Raw genomic sequence first — 17601 nt, forward strand, 5'->3', positions numbered from 1 at the left:
ATTCTACATATCCTAATACATTGCCTACGTACGGACCAGACGCACAGTTACAATTTTAAACATGTTACAACAGTTTCAACATTTGTTACACTTCAATTCTATTACAATATTGCTTGAAATTTGACATAAACATTAATATCCACATCGAAATTTTTTTACACTTTTCTTAACACAATGACATGAAACAAAAAAGAAATGAAATCAGAACATCGATTACACTAGTTTATCGAAAAATCAGAAAAAAATATTATATGTACAATAGTACAGCGTTGTTGTTGTTACAATATTTGTTACGATACTTCAAAGATGCAGATCGCACTGCCAGTTGTTCGAAGAATTTGCAGTGAATTAAGAATGCGAAATGGTGCAAAATACGACTAGTCAACTGGGTGAAGCAGAAAACTGATATTTCAAAATGCGTCCCTGAACCATCTGGAGAAGTATTTCGAAATCTTGTGTATTCATCCACTAGTAATTTCTAAATTGCAATGAAGAAGATCGTATTCATGTCTTTATGAAGTTTAAAAGGCCCAAATCTCGGCCGCGCGGGGTAGCCGTGCGGTTTTGGGCGCCTTGCCACGGCTCGCGCGGCTGCCTCCGTCGGAGGTTCGAGTCCTCCCTTGGGCATGGTTGTGTGTGTGTTGTCCTTAGTTTAAGTTAGATTAAGTAGTGTGTAAGCCTAGGGACCGATGACCTCAGCAGTTTGGTCCCATAATACTTACCACAAATTTCCAGTTTCCCAAATCTCTTTCTCGCCAGCGGAGATCCGTTTGCCAATCTTCTGTATAATCTGAAACTGTCCAAATACATAGTACGTAGCTTTTGCCCAACCACGTAGAGAATCGTGTTCGCATCTATGTTTGACTCAAGGAATGCAGGAAGCTTAAAGTTGAGTCATTTGCTACGCAGCTGGAAAAGTTTTTTGTATAATCGATATAAAGTTGTATCCCATCCCTGCGTTTTACTCTATGTATAACTAATTGAAAAGTACAGTTTTTAGACTCTCATGTTTTTTCGCTATGCCACTGTTTTAAAACGAGTGCAATCAACTGGATGTCACTAACACGGGACTTTCAGGCCCCTCTGCAATTATCAGGTAGGGAAAGACGAGCTACAGTGTAACTTGGAATCCGTTAAGTTTCCTTTCTGGCGAGTATACGCATCACTGAGAGATGAGTGTTAGTTTTAAAGTCAGAATGAAAAAAACTGACCCAGGCGGATATCAGAATGAAAAAAACTGACCCAGGCGGGATATTATCGTGCAACCATACGTTTTCTAGCCGTCACATAACGTCCCTTCAAGTTCATCGTTGAATACTTCACTCAGTTTACAGAGGAGAGCCAGCACTGTGACCGAACACGCTCAGCTACCCTGCCGGCTACCGCTAAACTCCTGATATGAATTATTTCACGCTTTCTGCAAACTCAAACCACTGCTGCCCTCTCGAATTAACGGCGGCTGTTCGGTATATATATATCGTCAATTGAAGAGGGTCGTAATGTGTGTTAGGCAGACATCTATCCAGCGCCATCACACAAGAATTCCAAAATGCATCAGGATCCAATGCAAGTATTATGACAGTTAGGCGGGAGGTGAGAAACCTTGGATGACATGGTCGAGCGGCTGCTCATAAGCCACACATCACACCGGTAAATGGCAAACGACACCTCGCTTGGACGATTTAACAGTGGAAAAACATTGTGTAGAGTGACGAATCACGGTACACAATATGGCAATCCAATGACAGGGTGTGCTTATGGCGAATGCCCGGTTAACGTCTTCCAGCGTGTGTAGTGCCAGCAGTCAAATTCGGAGGCGGTGGTGCTATGATGGGGTCGTGTTTTTCATGGAAGGGGCTTGCACCACCCTTTGTTGTTTTGCGTGGCACTATCACAACACAGGTCTACATTGATGTTTTAAGCACCTTCTTGCTTCCCACTGTTGAAGAGCAATTCGGGTATGGCGATTGCATCTTTCAACACGATCGAGCTCTTGTTCATAATGCACAGCCTGTGGCGGAGTAGTTACACGACAATGACTTCCCTGTAATGGACCGGCCTGCACAGAGTCCTGACCCCAATCCTACAGAACACCTTTGGGATGTTTTGGAACGCCGACTTCGTGCCAGGCCTCACCGATCGGCATCGATACCTCTCCCCAGTGAAGAATGGGCTGCCATTCGCCAAGAAACCTTCCAGCACCTGATTGAACGTATGCGTGCGAGAGTGGAAGCCGTCATCAAGGCAAAGGGTAGGCCGACACCAAATTGAATTCCAGCATTACCGATGGAGAGCGCCACGAACTTGTAAGTAATTTTTAGCCAGGTGTCCTTATACTTTTGATCGCATAGTATATATATATATATATATATATATATATATATATATATATATATATATGTGTGTGGGGGGGGGAGAGAGAGAGAGAGAGAGAGAGAGAGAGAGAGAGAGAGAGAGAGAGAGAGAGATGTATAATACTTAAGTGGAACATTACTCGTACATTGTAGCGCGCACACACACACACACACACACACACACACTCACACACACACACACATCTACACGAGACAGGTTCACGTCATAGAAAATCTGCTCACATGTTGGGGCGGTAGCGTCGGTCGAGAGCGACTTCTTAACGTATCTTTTAGCATCTTTTAACAACGAGACTCCGGCGACGTTACAGCTTCGCCGTTCAAATTTGTGCGTTGAGTGGTTCTCTCGTCATCTCGCTCAGGATACCAACTCAAGTGGTGGTGACCTGAAAGAACTACGCACGACTGTTGCCTTGCACAGGATTAGGGCAAGGATCTCAAATAGTTGGCGTTAGACACTGGACTCGCATTCGGGAGGACGACGGTTCAATCCCGCGTCCGGCCATCCTGATTTCGGCTTTCCGTGATTTTCCTAACTCGCTCCAGGCAAATGCTGGGATGGTTCCTTTCAAAGGGCACGGCCGACTTCCTTCCCCGTCCTTCCCTAATCCGATGAGACCGATGACCTCGCTGACTGGTCTCCTTCCCCGAACCAACCAACAATCAAATAGTTGGCAAGGTTTGGTGACATAATGCTGTTCTGTATTTTGTTCAAAGGCAAATTAATGACTGAACACGGTGCATGTTTGGTCATTTCGTTTCCCAACAATTCGTTGCTGACTTCGCTGTTCCAGCCGTTGAAAATTCTGAAAAGTGGTGAACAAATACGTATACATGTCAAAGTTCGAGATAAGGAAAATTATTCTTTCAATGATAATAATAAAGTAAATTACATACTGAACTTTAACCTTAATAAAAGGCCAGTGGAAAATTACATACACAACAGACACTTAACAGAGTATATCTAATCTGTAGCGCAGAAGATCGAAGTTTAGACAGAAGTGAGCTATTACTCAAAAAACAGTCGAAGTATGATCTCCTTTTTTGTTGTTGCCAACAAATACTTATGATACAGATAGTTGGTATCTTTGTCAGAATATCTGCGTTTTTGCAGTATCGATTTGAATGAACTTTATGTGAAAGAAAGGACGTCCACATAGACACCACAGCTACGCTCTGCTCTTGACAACAATAAGACAAAAAGTGTGTTGTCCACAGAAACATCTCAACATCCTTCCGCATTTCGTATTTTCCTAAGCGCAGTAAGGGGCCACAACCTAACCACGAGAAACACCCCCGTACCACTACAGTCTACACCAGGGGCGGGCAGGAATCCTGCACGTGTGCGGTCCACTTGCACGCGTGCAGTTAACGGGTGTTCTGCGTGCACACAGGGGCAAGCTGGCCACCCGCTTATCTCCCCTCCCCACCATACCCTCTGTCCGCTCCTTCCTCTGCAATGCGTTTTGTTTCCTAGCTTGCTTTATTGAATGTAGGAATAAGATTAGTAGTAGTAGTGCTTGAAAGATATCGTGGTTTGAAAGAGTACCTATTACCTACGATACGTTTCATTTAATTATCACAGGTGGAGTGGAACAAAATTTCTTCATACAGACAAACGCAAGCAGTTACTTAAATTTTCATCACTGATGTTTGCTCTTAACCGACACTTACTAATTCAGGAAATGGTTTTCCAGCTCTCGCTATATTAAGCTCGTACAGCTGGGCTATTATTGTTGTTGTCCTGAAAAATTGAAAACGGTGCTCCATAAAATGTTAAATCAGTTACATGAGAGACATGACGAAAGGAAGTCGCAGATCTCTCGTGACCACGGCAACTACGACAGATTCATCTAGTATCGTCAGATCGCTCTTCTTAAGCTCAGTCAATTTCTCCATCCGCTCAGAATCCGACAATAAATTGTACTCGTCCTTGTGAAATTTGTTATAATGGCCTTCAATACTAAACTTCCGCTGACCAGCGAGAATACTGCCACATATTAAACATTTCGAATTTTCACGTTTTTGCACAAAGAAAAAATGATTCTCCCATTACTTTTTAAAAGATAGCAAATCTCCACTTCTCCGTTTCCTTGTTTCACTCTGCATTTTCCGGTTCTTGAAATACAACGTTGACTACGTAGTGGTCGCTACGTATCAACGTCCGCAGCTTATCCTGTTACTACACTGCCTCAACCTGCCGGCTGTCGCCACTGCCCCAGTCGACGCCTGCACGCGAGCAGCACACGTGCAGCGCTGTGCGCTCACGAGCCGCGTGCAACGTTTGCCCGCCCCTGGTCTACACCAACTCCTCCGTACTTCACTCTTGGCACTACACATGATGGCAGGTAACGCTCTCCAGGCATTCGGCAAACCCTTCCATCGGATTGCCACAGGGTACAGCGTGATTCATCGCTCCAAATGACTCGTTCTCAGTCATTCTGTGTCCAGTGACGTTGCTTAGCACTGACTACAGAAATATGTGGCTTATAAGGGCCTGCTAGATTATTGTAATTCATTCCTTTTAACTCGCTATGCATAGTCATTGTGCTAGCTCGACTGATGATGACACTTTGGAACTCACGCGTTATTCCTTCCATTGATTTAAAGCGATTTTTCACAGTCACACTTCGCAATGCTCGATCGCCCCTGTCCGTATGTAAATGAGGTCTTACCGCTGTGGTTGTTCCTTCACTTTTCCAGTTGATAATCACACCACCAACAATAATGACCGAAGCAAACGAAATGAATTAAAATTCGTGCTGCGGCCGGGACTCTAACCCGGGTCTTCTTGCTTAGCAGAAATGCTACCAGTACACCTCAACATCACGATGGTCAACATTGCTGCACGAACTACCTAAGGTGAGTGCTCTCCCCAAGACAAACTTCAATTCATTTTTCCCTTACATATTGTCACTACTGCCGGGGCTCTCCGATATTGGCAAGCACCCCAGAATTGGACGTAGATAATAAAAAGAGACTTACATGTCTCAGGCAAACATTTAATTATAAGATCTGTAAGATCACCAATGGTACAAGGACGTCCCATTACGTCCAATTCTGGGGTGCTTGCCAATATCGGAGAGCCCTTGCAGTAGTGACAATGTGTAAGGGAAAAATGAATTGAAGTTTGAGTTGGGGAGGGCACTCAGCTTAGGTAGTTCGTGCAGCAATGTTGAGCATCCTGCTGTGGTCGTGTAATGGAGTATTTATGCCTAGCAAGCAAGAAGACGCGGGTTCGAGTCCCGGCCGCAGTACAAGTTTCTAATAAATTTCGTCTGCTTCGATCATTATCGAAGATAATAAAAAGAGACTTAAATGTCTCAGGGAAACATTTAATTATAACGTCACCAACAGCTGACTTGTGCAGCTGTAGGAGGGCTGAAATGTCCCTGATGGATTTGTGCCTCAGGTGACGTCCAACGACGAATCCACGTTCGAAATCACTGAGTTCTCCCGACCGAACCATTAGGCTGTTGCCGCTTCTCTACTGACAACACAGCACTCCCCGTCCCCATTTTTCTTGCGTGACATCCATTAATCACCTCTGCATTAAATAGGGACGTCCGGATACTTTTGATCAGATAGTGTATAAAGACGCTTTTTTATTTTTTGTTTTAAGTTGTGGGAATATCCTATGGGACCAAACTGTTGATGTCATCGGTCCCTAGGCTTACACACTGCTTAATCTAACTTAAAGCAACTTACGCCGAGGACAGCACCCACACCATACCCGAGGGAGGACTCGAACCTCTGACTAGGAGAGCCGCGCTAACCGTCGCAGGCCGCCTAAGACCAAGCGGCTACCTCGAGCGGCAGGCTTTTATAACGCCGTCTTTTCGCCTTGACAGACATATTCCCATGAGTAACTGGTTTAGAGACAGTATGCTGTCCTGTCTTCACAGTAAACGGAACAATTCAGCATGTCACATGACTGGGCTGTCGTCAGACCTCGTGCTGGTCACCGACGAGGCAGATCAGCGTGAGGAGGACAATATGTGCGAATTAGGCAGATGAAATTGCGGCCAAACAGTGTATGCATGATCTTCTGACACTTCACCTCCCAGGTCGTGAAGGCACTGAGCTTCTCAGGTACCACTGTGTGAACAGTCTATGAAGAGCACCAGGAATGCGGTGGAAATCATCACCGGCAGAGATGTCATTACTGTCGTACGAAATGTTACCATTATACGCAGACCGTTCTTCCCATAGGAGATGTAATACATATTGTCTTAAGACAAATGTCTCAGCCGGCCGCGGTGGCCGTGCGGTTCTAGGCGCTGCAGTCCGGAACCGCGGGACTGCTACGGTCGCAGGTTCGAATCCTGCCTCGGGCATGGATGTGTGTGATGTCCTTACGTTAGTTAGGTTTAAGTAGTTCTAAGTTCTATGGGACTGATGACCTAAGATGTTAAGTCCCATAGTGCTCAGAGCCATTTGAACCATTTTGAACAAATTTCTCAACAACGTAACACCTTCCAGGATCTGTACTTAATTCTACAGTAAGGTGCATTTTCTGTTGTATAGTTATTGGCAACACATAGATAAGACAAAGTAAGCTTCACTCCTTTATTGGCCTCTGGTTTTGGGCCATTGAAACGGAAGAGGAAACGGAATATCGGTGGGGCGTTGTTTGGGCCAGTTAGGAGCCTAGTCCCATGCGCACTCCTTGGCAGAGAGACCTAGTGGTAGAGCTCCAGGTATGGATTTGCAGAGTATGGATGTATATGTAGGTCCCTAAGATTGACTGAGTCACGTATGGTAGATTAAGTGGTCTCATTTTGTTCTGCACGCACTGTATACCAATAATAAAGTCTCAGCCCATCCCAGAATATGTCGTTACTGACAAATTACAAGTAGTAATTGAATGCAACAAATTCCATGCAATAGCTGCCAAAGGGCTCCTGAACCATACGATGAAAACACACAACAAACAGTCATCGTCATATTACACAGTACCATGGTGAGCACTGGGCTTAATGGTTTCATGTATGTTACAGAGCACTCCAACGATACCATAATCTTACAACAGCTGGGTATATTTTAAATTCTCCATAAAAACCCTCCATATACAACTAATACGGAGAGTAATGAATTATTTCTAATGATATTCAGTTCAAGCGGCTGTACCTAATGTTGTATAATAATCGCTATCCTTAACGATCCATACTTATGAAATAGTGTACTTCGCTTTGCACAGTACACTGAGGTGAGAAAATCATGGGACAGTGATATTCACATATACAGATGGGCGTGGTATCGCGGCACAAGGTATAAAAGAGCAGAGCATTGATGGAGCTGCGATTTGCACTCGGTGATTCACGTGAAAAGGTTTCTGATGTGAATATGGCCGCACAACGGGAATTAACAGACTTTGAAAGCAGAATGGTAGTTGGAGATAGACTCGGGGTACATTTCGTTTCATAAATCGTTCAGGAATTACAAATTCCGAGATCCACAAATGTCAAAATGTGGCAAAAATATCAGATCTAGACTACTTGGAGACCTATTGTAGCCATTCATGAATTTCTTGTTCCCAAACAACGATGGAATTTTTAAGGATAACAATGCAACATGTCACAGGGCCACAACTGTTCGCAATTGGTTTGAAGAACATTTTGGACAGTTCTGGACGATTCGAGCGAATGATTTGTCCACCCAGATCATCCGACATGAATCCCAGCGAACATTTTAGGGACATAATCGAGAGGTCAGTTCGTGCACAAAAGCTTGCACCAGCAACACCATCGACTTTATGGAAGCCTATAGAGGCAGTATGGCTTCAGTAGTTCTGCAGGTGACTTCCAGCGACTTGTTGAGTCGATCCCATCACGTCGAGTTGCTACACTACGACGGCCAAAAGTAGGTCCGACGCGATATTAGGAGGTATCCCATAACTTTTTTCAAGCCAGTGTATGCCGAAGATCACGACGCGTGAATGTTAATGATGCTTCGAGCTCTTCAAAAGTAATAGCGATCGAGATAAAACGTTAAATTAAACCTTGTGAAACTGGCGTCGTAATAAAGAAATATCATCATTCAACGTAATACGTGCCTATCAGCTGGCATCCCAAGTTACTTCCGGCATGATGGAAGGTGTAATATTCGAATTATAAAGCCGATTCAGGTGTGGAGATATCTCTTCCGGAGAGCTGAGTCGCTGGTGTAATTCGTGCTACATCGAATTGCTCAACTTAGTTGAGCTGGTAGAAGACCTATACAGGGTGTTACAAAAAGGTACGGCCAAACTTTCAGGAAACATTCCTCACACACAAATAAAGAAAAGATGTTATGTGGACATGTGTCCGGAAACGCTTAATTTCCATGTTAGAGCTCATTTTAGTTTCGTCAGTATATAAATTCCAGCCTATGACTCGCGACTGGGGAAGACCTAGAACGACGAGGACACCTGCAATGGACGAGGCGATTCTTCGTGCAGTTGACGATAACCCTAATGTCAGCGTCAGAGAAGTTGCTGCTGTACAAGGTAACGTTGACCACGTCACTGTATGCAGAGTGCTACGGGAGCACCAGTTGTTTCCGTACCATGTACAGCGTGTGCAGGCACTCTCAGCAGCTGATTGGCCTACACGGGTACGCTTCTGTGAATGGTTCATCCAACAATGTGTCAATCCTCATTTCAGTGCGAATGTTCTCTTTACGGATGAGGCTTCATTCCAACGTGATCAAATTGTAAATTTTCACAATCAACATGTGTGGGCTGACGAGAATCCGCACGCGCTTGTGCAATCACGTCATCAACACAGATTTTCTGTGAACGTTTGGGCAGGCATTGTTGATGATGTCTTGATTGGGCCCCATGTTCTTCCACCTACGCTCAATGGAGCACGTTATCATGATTTCATACGGTATACTCTACCTGTGCCGCTAGAACATGTGCCTTTACAAGTACGACACAACATGTGGTTCATGCACGATGGAGCTCCCGCACATTTCAGTCGAAGTGTTCGTACGCTTCTCAACAACAGATTCGGTGACCGATGGATTGGTAGAGGCGGACCAATTCCATGGCCTCCACGCTCTCCTGACCTCAACCCTCTTGACTTTCATTTATGGGGGCATTTGAAAGCTCTTGTCTTCGCAACCTCGGTACCAAATGTAGAGACTCTTCGTGCTCGTATTGTGGACGGCTGTGATACAATACGCCATTGTCCAGGGCTGCATCAGCGCATCAGGGATTCCATGCGACGGAGGACATTTTGAATATTTCCTGTAACAAAGTGTTTGAAGTCACGCTGGTACGTTCTGTTCCTGTGTGTTTCCATTCCATGATTAATGCGATTTGAAGAGAAGTAATAAAATGAGCTCTAACATGGAAAGTAAGCGTTTCCGGACACATGTCCACATAACATATTTTCTTTCTTTGTGTGTGAGGAATGTTTCCTGAAAGTTTGGCCGTACCTTTTTGTAACACCCTGTATAATAGTAAGCATGTACTGGATACGCCTTCGACATATATGTAGATGACGTTCGGCGATCATCGTCCATTGCAAGTTGCCCAGTTATCACGAAGATAGATGGCTGAAGAGATAGTTTTGCTGAAACCAGAGCGCTTTTGGACAATGTCAGTGGCTGTGAAATAAAGAAATCTGGTAATTGCAAAAAGAAACGTTGGTGCTGTGGCCGATGACACGACCCCATTGGACATGAGGATGTGAAGGAATAGCTAGAGGGATGGTGGTTTCTGTAACGGGAGATTTATTAACATTGTTCCCGTGTATGCTGGTATGTAGGGATTTGAAAGCTACATCAACATCTACATACACTGATGTCCAAAATTAAAGCAACAAACGGAAACTTTGCAAGGTTGTGTTTATCTTGCCACAAAACAGTATAAATAGGTAATAGCAAAGTAGAAACAACGTAACAAATACAGAACTTGAACTGCAACGTACATATCAGTACACGCAAATGTTCTTCCCTTTTTCCAACTTAACAGATCTGCATACACAGTGTAACAACTACTTTATGTGGTCACTATGGGGTACGACCACCTCTGGGAGCAATACAGGCCTGACAGCGACGGAGCTTGCTGTGAATAATACCATCAATGTGGTGTTGAGGCAATAACGCCCATTTTTCCCGCGGACCTTCTCACAAGTCTTGGGGAGTGGTTGGTGGATGTTGACGAGACCTGTCTCCCTAGTGCAGGGGCGGGCAAACGTTGCACGCGGCTCATGAGCACACAGCGCTGCACGTGTGCTGCTCGCGTGCAATCATCGACAGGGGCAGTGGCGACAGCCAGCAAGTTGCGGCAGTGTAGTACCAGGCTAAGATGCGGACGTTGAAGCGAAGCGACCACTACGTAGTGAACGTTGTATTTCAATAACCGGAAAATGCAGAGTGAATCAAGGAAACGGAGAATTGGAGATTTGCTATCTTTTAAAAAGGAATGGGAGAATCATTTTTTTCTCTGTGCAAAAACGTGAAAATTGGAAATGTATAATATGTGACAGTATTCTGGCTGGTCAGCGGAAGTTTAATATTGAACGCCATTATAATAAATTTCAGTATGTTGCCGTTCTTGGTGCAATAAAAGAGTTTGTTCTCAAGCGATTTGGGGATATATCTTACTTATCCCAAGGTTTTGAATAGTTCTCGAGACAATCTGCTGTTTCTGTAGATGATATTCATCCCAGTAGGCAAATGGAATTAATAGATCTACAGCATAATTCTCGTCTGAGAGACAAGTTCCTTTTGGCAATACGTGTAATAGATTTTTATCACGACTTTCCACAGCAAGAGCTTCCTTGTCTCCATCGTGAAGCCATGAAGATAATGTCAATGTTTCGCTCGACATACGTTTGTGAGAGATTTTTTTCTGTTATGAAAGTCTCGGTTAAGAGCAAACATCAGTAATGAAAATTTACGTAACTGTTTGCGTTTGTCTGTATGTAGAAATTTTGTTGCAGACATTAAACGTATTGTAAACTCCACCTGTGATAATTAAATAAAACGTATCGTAGGTAATAGGTACTCTTTCAAACCACGATTACTTTCAAGCACTCCTACTAACCTTATTCCTTCATTCAATAAAGCAGGCCAGGAAACAAGACGCATTACAAAGGAAGAAGCGGTGAGACGGTATGGCGGGGAGGGGAGAGAAGCGGGTGGCCAGCTTGCCCCTGTGTGCGCGCAGAACACCTGTTAACTGCACACGTGCATGTGCACCGCACACGTGCAGAATTCCTGCCCGCCCCTGCCCTAGTGCATCCCAGATGTGCTCTATGGTATTCAAATCGGGAGAGCGCGCAGGCCACGCCATGCATGCAGTATCTTCCGATTCCAAGAAAATATCAACCACTCATTCTCTATGAGATGGAGCACTACCGTCCATCAGTGCGACGTCTGGCCGCATAGCATCTCGCAACAACAGTATACGAGGTCCCAAGAGCTTGTCACGATACCTGAACACAGTTGAACCTTTCCGATTCATCCGTATAATTTCATGAACAAGTGTTCGAATGCTCAACATAACCCCTGCCCAAACCATTAGCGATTTTCCTCGATATCGGTCTCTTTCCACAATGTTCGGGTCTCGAAATCGTGTTCCACTTTCCCTTCAGATGCGAATTCGTCGAGAAATACTCTCCAGACCAAATCGGGCTCATCTGCGAAGACAACAATGGTCCACTCTTCGCCTATCCTGGTGGCATGTTGACGACTCCACACTAGATTTTCCCTTCTGTGAAGACGCTTCAGAGGCACACATACAGCAGGTCTCCGACAATAGGCACCGTCCTGTCGAAGCGTTCTCTACATCGTTTGCTTCAATACAAGTGCAGTGGATGCTGGGAAATCCGATGCCAGTTGCTGCGCAGTACTAAGACGGTACCATTGTGCCCTTACAGCTAAATAACGGTCCTCTCTTTCTGATATCACACTGGTCGGCCCTGGTCTGACAACCTAGCGAGGTGGCGCAGTGGTTAGCACACTGGACTCGCATTCGGGAGGACGACGGTTCAATCTCGCGTCCGGCCATCCTGATTTAGGTTTTCCAGGATTTCCCTAAATCTCTCCAGGCAAATGCCGGGATGGTTCCCTTGAAAGGGCACGGCCGACTTCCTTTCCCGTCCTTCCCTAATCCGATGAGACCGATGACCACGCTGTTTGGTCTTTTCCCCCAAACAACCACCCCAACCCTGACCTGGTCTTCGGGATACAGTTTCAGTCTCTATAAACTATCGCCACATCCAAGAAACGACAGAACTATTCACGTTAAGCTAACGGGCCACATGAGTTTGCGACTGTCCTGCTTCTGTTCTTCCTAAGGTCCTCCACCGCAGTGAGTGCGGTAGGCGTCTTCCCTGTGGCATAATGCACCTTCTGTGACTATGTACATAGCCATTGTGGATGTGGGAGTACCCATAAACACTACTTCGTTTGATAGAGGCCCTGAAGTCATCATTGGCGGGATTTTCCGTTGACCGAAATTCCCTCTTCCGTGCAGAGCACGATCGTATGAACATCTGTTGACAGTTTTTATGATTAGACACAGGTCAAGGAAATAGCGGTTTGTTTCTTTAATTTTGGGCACCATTGTACATATTCCGAAAGGAAGATTTCGAGCATGTCTGGTGACTTGAAGGGGCATGAAGATATACACTCCTGGAAATTGAAATAAGAACACCGTGAATTCATTGTCCCAGGAAGGGGAAACTTTATTGACACATTCCTGGGGTCAGATACATCACATGATCATACTGACAGAACCACAGGCACATAGACACAGGCAACAGAGCATGCACAATGTCGGCACTAGTACAGTGTATATCCACTTTTCGCAGCAATGCAGGCTGCTATTCTCCCATGGAGACGATCGTCGAGATGCTGAATGTAGTCCTGTGGAACGGCTTGCCATGCCATTTCCACCTGGCGCCTCAGTTGGACCAGCGTTCGTGCTGGACGTGCAGACCGCGTGAGACGACGCTTCATCCAGTCCCAAACATGCTCAATGGGGGACAGATCCGGAGATCTTGCTGGCCAGGGTAGTTGACTTACATCTTCTAGAGCACGTTGGGTGGCACGGGATACATGCGGACGTGCATTGTCCTGTTGGAACAGCAAGTTCCCTTGCCGGTCTAGGAATGGTAGAACGATGGGTTCGATGACGGTTTGGATGTACCGTGCACTATTCAGTGTCCCCTCGACGATCACCAGTGGTGTACGGCCAGTGTAGGAGATCGCTCCCCACACCATGATGCAGGGTGTTGACCCTGTGTGCCTCGGTCGTATGCAGTCCTGATTGTGGCGCTCACCTGCACGGCGCCAAACACGCATACGACCATCACTGGCACCAAGGCAGAAGCGACTCTCATCGCTGAAGACGACACGTCTCCATTCGTCCCTCCATTCACGCCTGTCGCGACACCACTGGAGGCGGGCTGCACGATGTTGGGGCGTGAGCGGAAGACGGCCTAACGGTGTGCGGGACCGTAGCCCAGCTTCATGGAGACGGTTGCGAATGGTCCTCGCCGATACCCCAGGAGCAACAGTGTCCCTAATTTGCTGGGAAGTGGCGGTGCGGTCCTCTACGGCACTGCGTAGGATCCTACGGTCTTGGCGTGCATCCGTGCGTCGCTGCGGTCGGGTCCCAGGTCGACGGGCACGTGCACCTTCCGCCGACCACTGGCGACAACATCGATGTACTGTGGAGATCTCACGCCCCATGTGTTGAGCAATTCGGCGGTACGTCCACCCGGCCTCCCGCATGCCCACTATACGCCCTCGCTCAAAGTCCGTCAACGGCACATACGGTTCACGTCCACGCTGTCGCGGCATGCTACCAGTGTTAAAGACTGCGATGGAGCTCCGTATGCCACGGCAAACTGGCTGACACTGACGGCGGCGGTGCACAAATGCTGCGCAGCTAGCGCCATTCGACGGCCAACACCGCGGTTCCTGGTGTGTCCGCTGTGCCGTGCGTGTGATCATTGCTTGTACAGCCCTCTCGCAGTGTCCGGAGCAAGTATGCTGGGTCTGACACACCGGTGTCAATGTGCTCTTTTTTCCATTTCCAGGAGTGTATTAAAGAGATGAGATGGCACGGAATGTGTTGGAACTGTGACCAAAGTTGTAGTGGATATGGATGTCAGCTACAGAGATTGTGATGTTTTAACTGTGAATTTTTCGGATGTTGAGGTGGAGGGGTGTTAGGACTGGCTAAGGAGACGGTGCTGCTGCGGCAGAGATTGTGGTGGCTGAGCAGAGTGCGTGGTGTGCCAGGCAACGTGTCGTCGCTGCGGCTGTGGCTGGTGCTGCGTCGCGACGTGCGCGCGCCGCTGCTGGAGCTGTACCTGCCCACCGGGCTGTTCGTGTGCATGTCGTGGGGCAGCTTCCTGGTGCGGCCCGCCATGGTGCCCGGCCGCATGGTGCTGCTCGTCACCACCCTGCTCTCGCTCGTCACGCTCTTCGAGTCCTCCAGGTGAGCCACAGTCCCACACAGGTCTCCTTTCCTCTGCAGCTCACATCGCCAGTACAGTCAACAAGTCAACAAGTGACGTCAAATGTTTTCCAGCGCCACATATCCATTTAACAAGTTAGTTAACAACACCAAAGCAAATGTAACACTGAAACTTCCTGCCAGATTAAAACTGTGTGGTGGACCGAGAATCTAACTCAGGACCTTTGCCTTTGGCGGCCAAGTGCTCTACCATCTGAGCTACCCGAGCACGACTCACGCCTCGTCCTCACAGCTTTTTCACTTCTGACAGTACCTCGCCTCCTACCTTCCAAACTTTGCAGAAGCTCTCCTGCGAACCTTGCAGAACTAGCAGTCCTGAAAGAAAGGATATTGCGGAGACATGGCTTAGCCACAGCCTGGGGGATGTTTGCAGAATGAGATTGTCACTCTGCAGCGGGCAAGTGCTGTACCATCCGAGATTCGCAGGAGAGCTTCTATAAATTTTGGAAGGTAGGAGGCGAGGTACTGGCAGAAGTGAAGCTGTGACGACGGGGCGTGAATCGTGCTTGGGTAGCTCAGATGGTAGAACACTTGCCCGCTAAAGGCAAAGGTCCCGAGTTCGAGTCTCGGTCCGGTACACATTTTTAATCTGCCAGGAAGTTTCATATCAGCGCACACTCCGTTGCAGAGTGAAAATCTCATTCAAATGTAATACTGTTCGTTCTCACCTCATCACTAGTCACAGCTTACACATCCTTGCAGCTCATAAAATTCCCATGACTGTAACCCTGCCTTTGAATTACATTCTTCATCCTTTGTAACTTGTCTCTGTTGTTAACTTGTTTACCTTCACCCTGTAATGGAGACGTTGAGCTCAGGAAAATGAAAAGAGCTGGCCAGAGTGGCCGAACGGTTCTAGGGTACAGTCTGGAACCGCGAGACCGCTACGGTCGCAGGTTCGAATCCTGCCCCGGGCGTGGATGTGTGTGATGTCCTTAGGTTAGTTAGGTTTAAGTAGTTCTGAATTCTAGGGGACTGACGACCTCAGAAGTTCAGTCCCATAGTGCTCAGAGCCATTTTTTTTAATGAAAAGATGTTAGTACTTACTACCCATCAACTGTCTCGGGCATACAGTTATCCATTATCACGCATCACACTCATTCATTCGTTCATTTGGTCAATGTGGATCTAATCAAGGTACAGATTAACAAAAGACAAGCGAATAACTTTTTAAAACGTTACTGGTAAACGTCAGCGATCTATACATAGTTAAAATACTAACCAGTCTTGATTACAAGCATTTATTAAAATTAATAATCACATGGCCAAATGGTAATCGGTTTCAGTTTTATCAAAAATCGTCTTCAGATCATGTCTCGTCAGATGGTCGACAGAGACGCCGATTTAGGCATTGGTAAGTGTCGGAGGACGTCACTGGTAACTGCTATTTAAAAAAGGAAAAAAAGTGACTTTTGCATACTTAATATACATTCTGTATTAAGAGTACACTGTAACTACTCTTCCTAACGCTACTCGTGCTTACACAAGCTAAATTGACCCAGTAATTTCGAAAGAAAGCCATTACTTTGAATGAAAGTATATTTTAGGTGATAGAGGTGTCTTAATACTCATTTCTGTTATGCTTTCACTAATACGTGCTTTCTATCATCTAAATAATCGATTACTGTATTATTTATGAGAATACTTTAAATGACTTTTTACTATGTTCGTTCTGTTACCTATTTAATCTCGGTCTACGAGCGTGGATCAAAAAGTAATGCCTCCTGTGTCACAAAAAGTTTGTTATTGTTGTTGTGGTCTCCAGTTCAGAGACTGGTTTGATGAGCTCTCCATGCTGCTCTATCCTGTGCAAGCCCTTTCATCTCCAAATAACTACTGCAACCTATATCCTTCCGAATCTGCTTAGTGTATTCATCTCTTGGTCTCACTCTACGATTTTTACCCTCCATGTCTCCCTCCAACACTAAATTAGTGATCCCCTGATGCCTCAGAACTTGTCCTACCAACTGATCCCTTCTTCTGGTCAAGTTGTGCCACAAATTCCTCTTCTCCCCTATTCTATTCAATACCTCCTCATTAGTTATGTGATATACCCATCTAATCTTCAGCTTTCTTCTATACCACCACATTTCGGAAGCGTCTATTCTCTTCTTATCAGCCGGCTATTGTGGCCGAGCGGTTCTTAGGCGCGTCAGTCCGGAACCGCGTTGCTGCTACGGTCGCAGGTTGGAATCCTGCCTCGGGCATGGATGTGTGTGATGTCCTTAGGTTAGTTAAGTTTAAGTAGTTCTAAGGTCTAGGGGACTAATGACCTCAGATGTTAAGTCCCATAGTGCTCACAGCCATTTTAACCATTTGAGCCATCTCTTCTTGTCTAAACCATTCATCGTCCGTGTTTCATTTCCATACATAGCTACACTCCATACAAATACTTCCTGACACTTAAGTCTAAACTTGATGTTAACAAATTTTTCTTTTTCAGAAACGCTTTCCTTACCATAGCCAGTCTACGTTTTATATCCACCATACTTCGACAGTCATCAGTTATTTTGCTTCCCAAATAACAAAACTCATTTACTACTTTAGGTGTCTCATTTCCTAATCTAATTCCTTCATCATCACCTGATTTAATTCGACTACATTCCATTATTCTCGCTTTCCTTTTGTGATGTTCATCTTATATTCTTCTTTCAAGACACTGTCCATGCCGTTCAGCTGCTCTTCCAGGTCCTTTCCTGTCTCTGAGAGTTTTTATTTCTTCTCCATGGATTTTAATTCCTATTC

General features: G+C 45.8%; 1 protein-coding gene across 1 annotated transcript in view; it reads left to right on the top strand.

Annotated features, from left to right (window-relative positions):
- Positions 1–17601, top strand: part of LOC126132938 (gamma-aminobutyric acid receptor subunit delta-like) — a 57217-nt gene that overhangs the window by 5218 nt on the left and 34398 nt on the right. The window contains exon 2 of the mRNA XM_049915183.1: positions 14535–14817. Coding sequence (XP_049771140.1) covers positions 14535–14817 — 283 coding nt within the window. The remainder of the gene's footprint in view (positions 1–14534; positions 14818–17601) is intronic.

The sequence above is a fragment of the Schistocerca cancellata genome, chromosome 1 (assembly GCF_023864275.1).
Source record: "Schistocerca cancellata isolate TAMUIC-IGC-003103 chromosome 1, iqSchCanc2.1, whole genome shotgun sequence".
Lineage (NCBI taxonomy): Eukaryota > Metazoa > Arthropoda > Insecta > Orthoptera > Acrididae > Schistocerca > Schistocerca cancellata.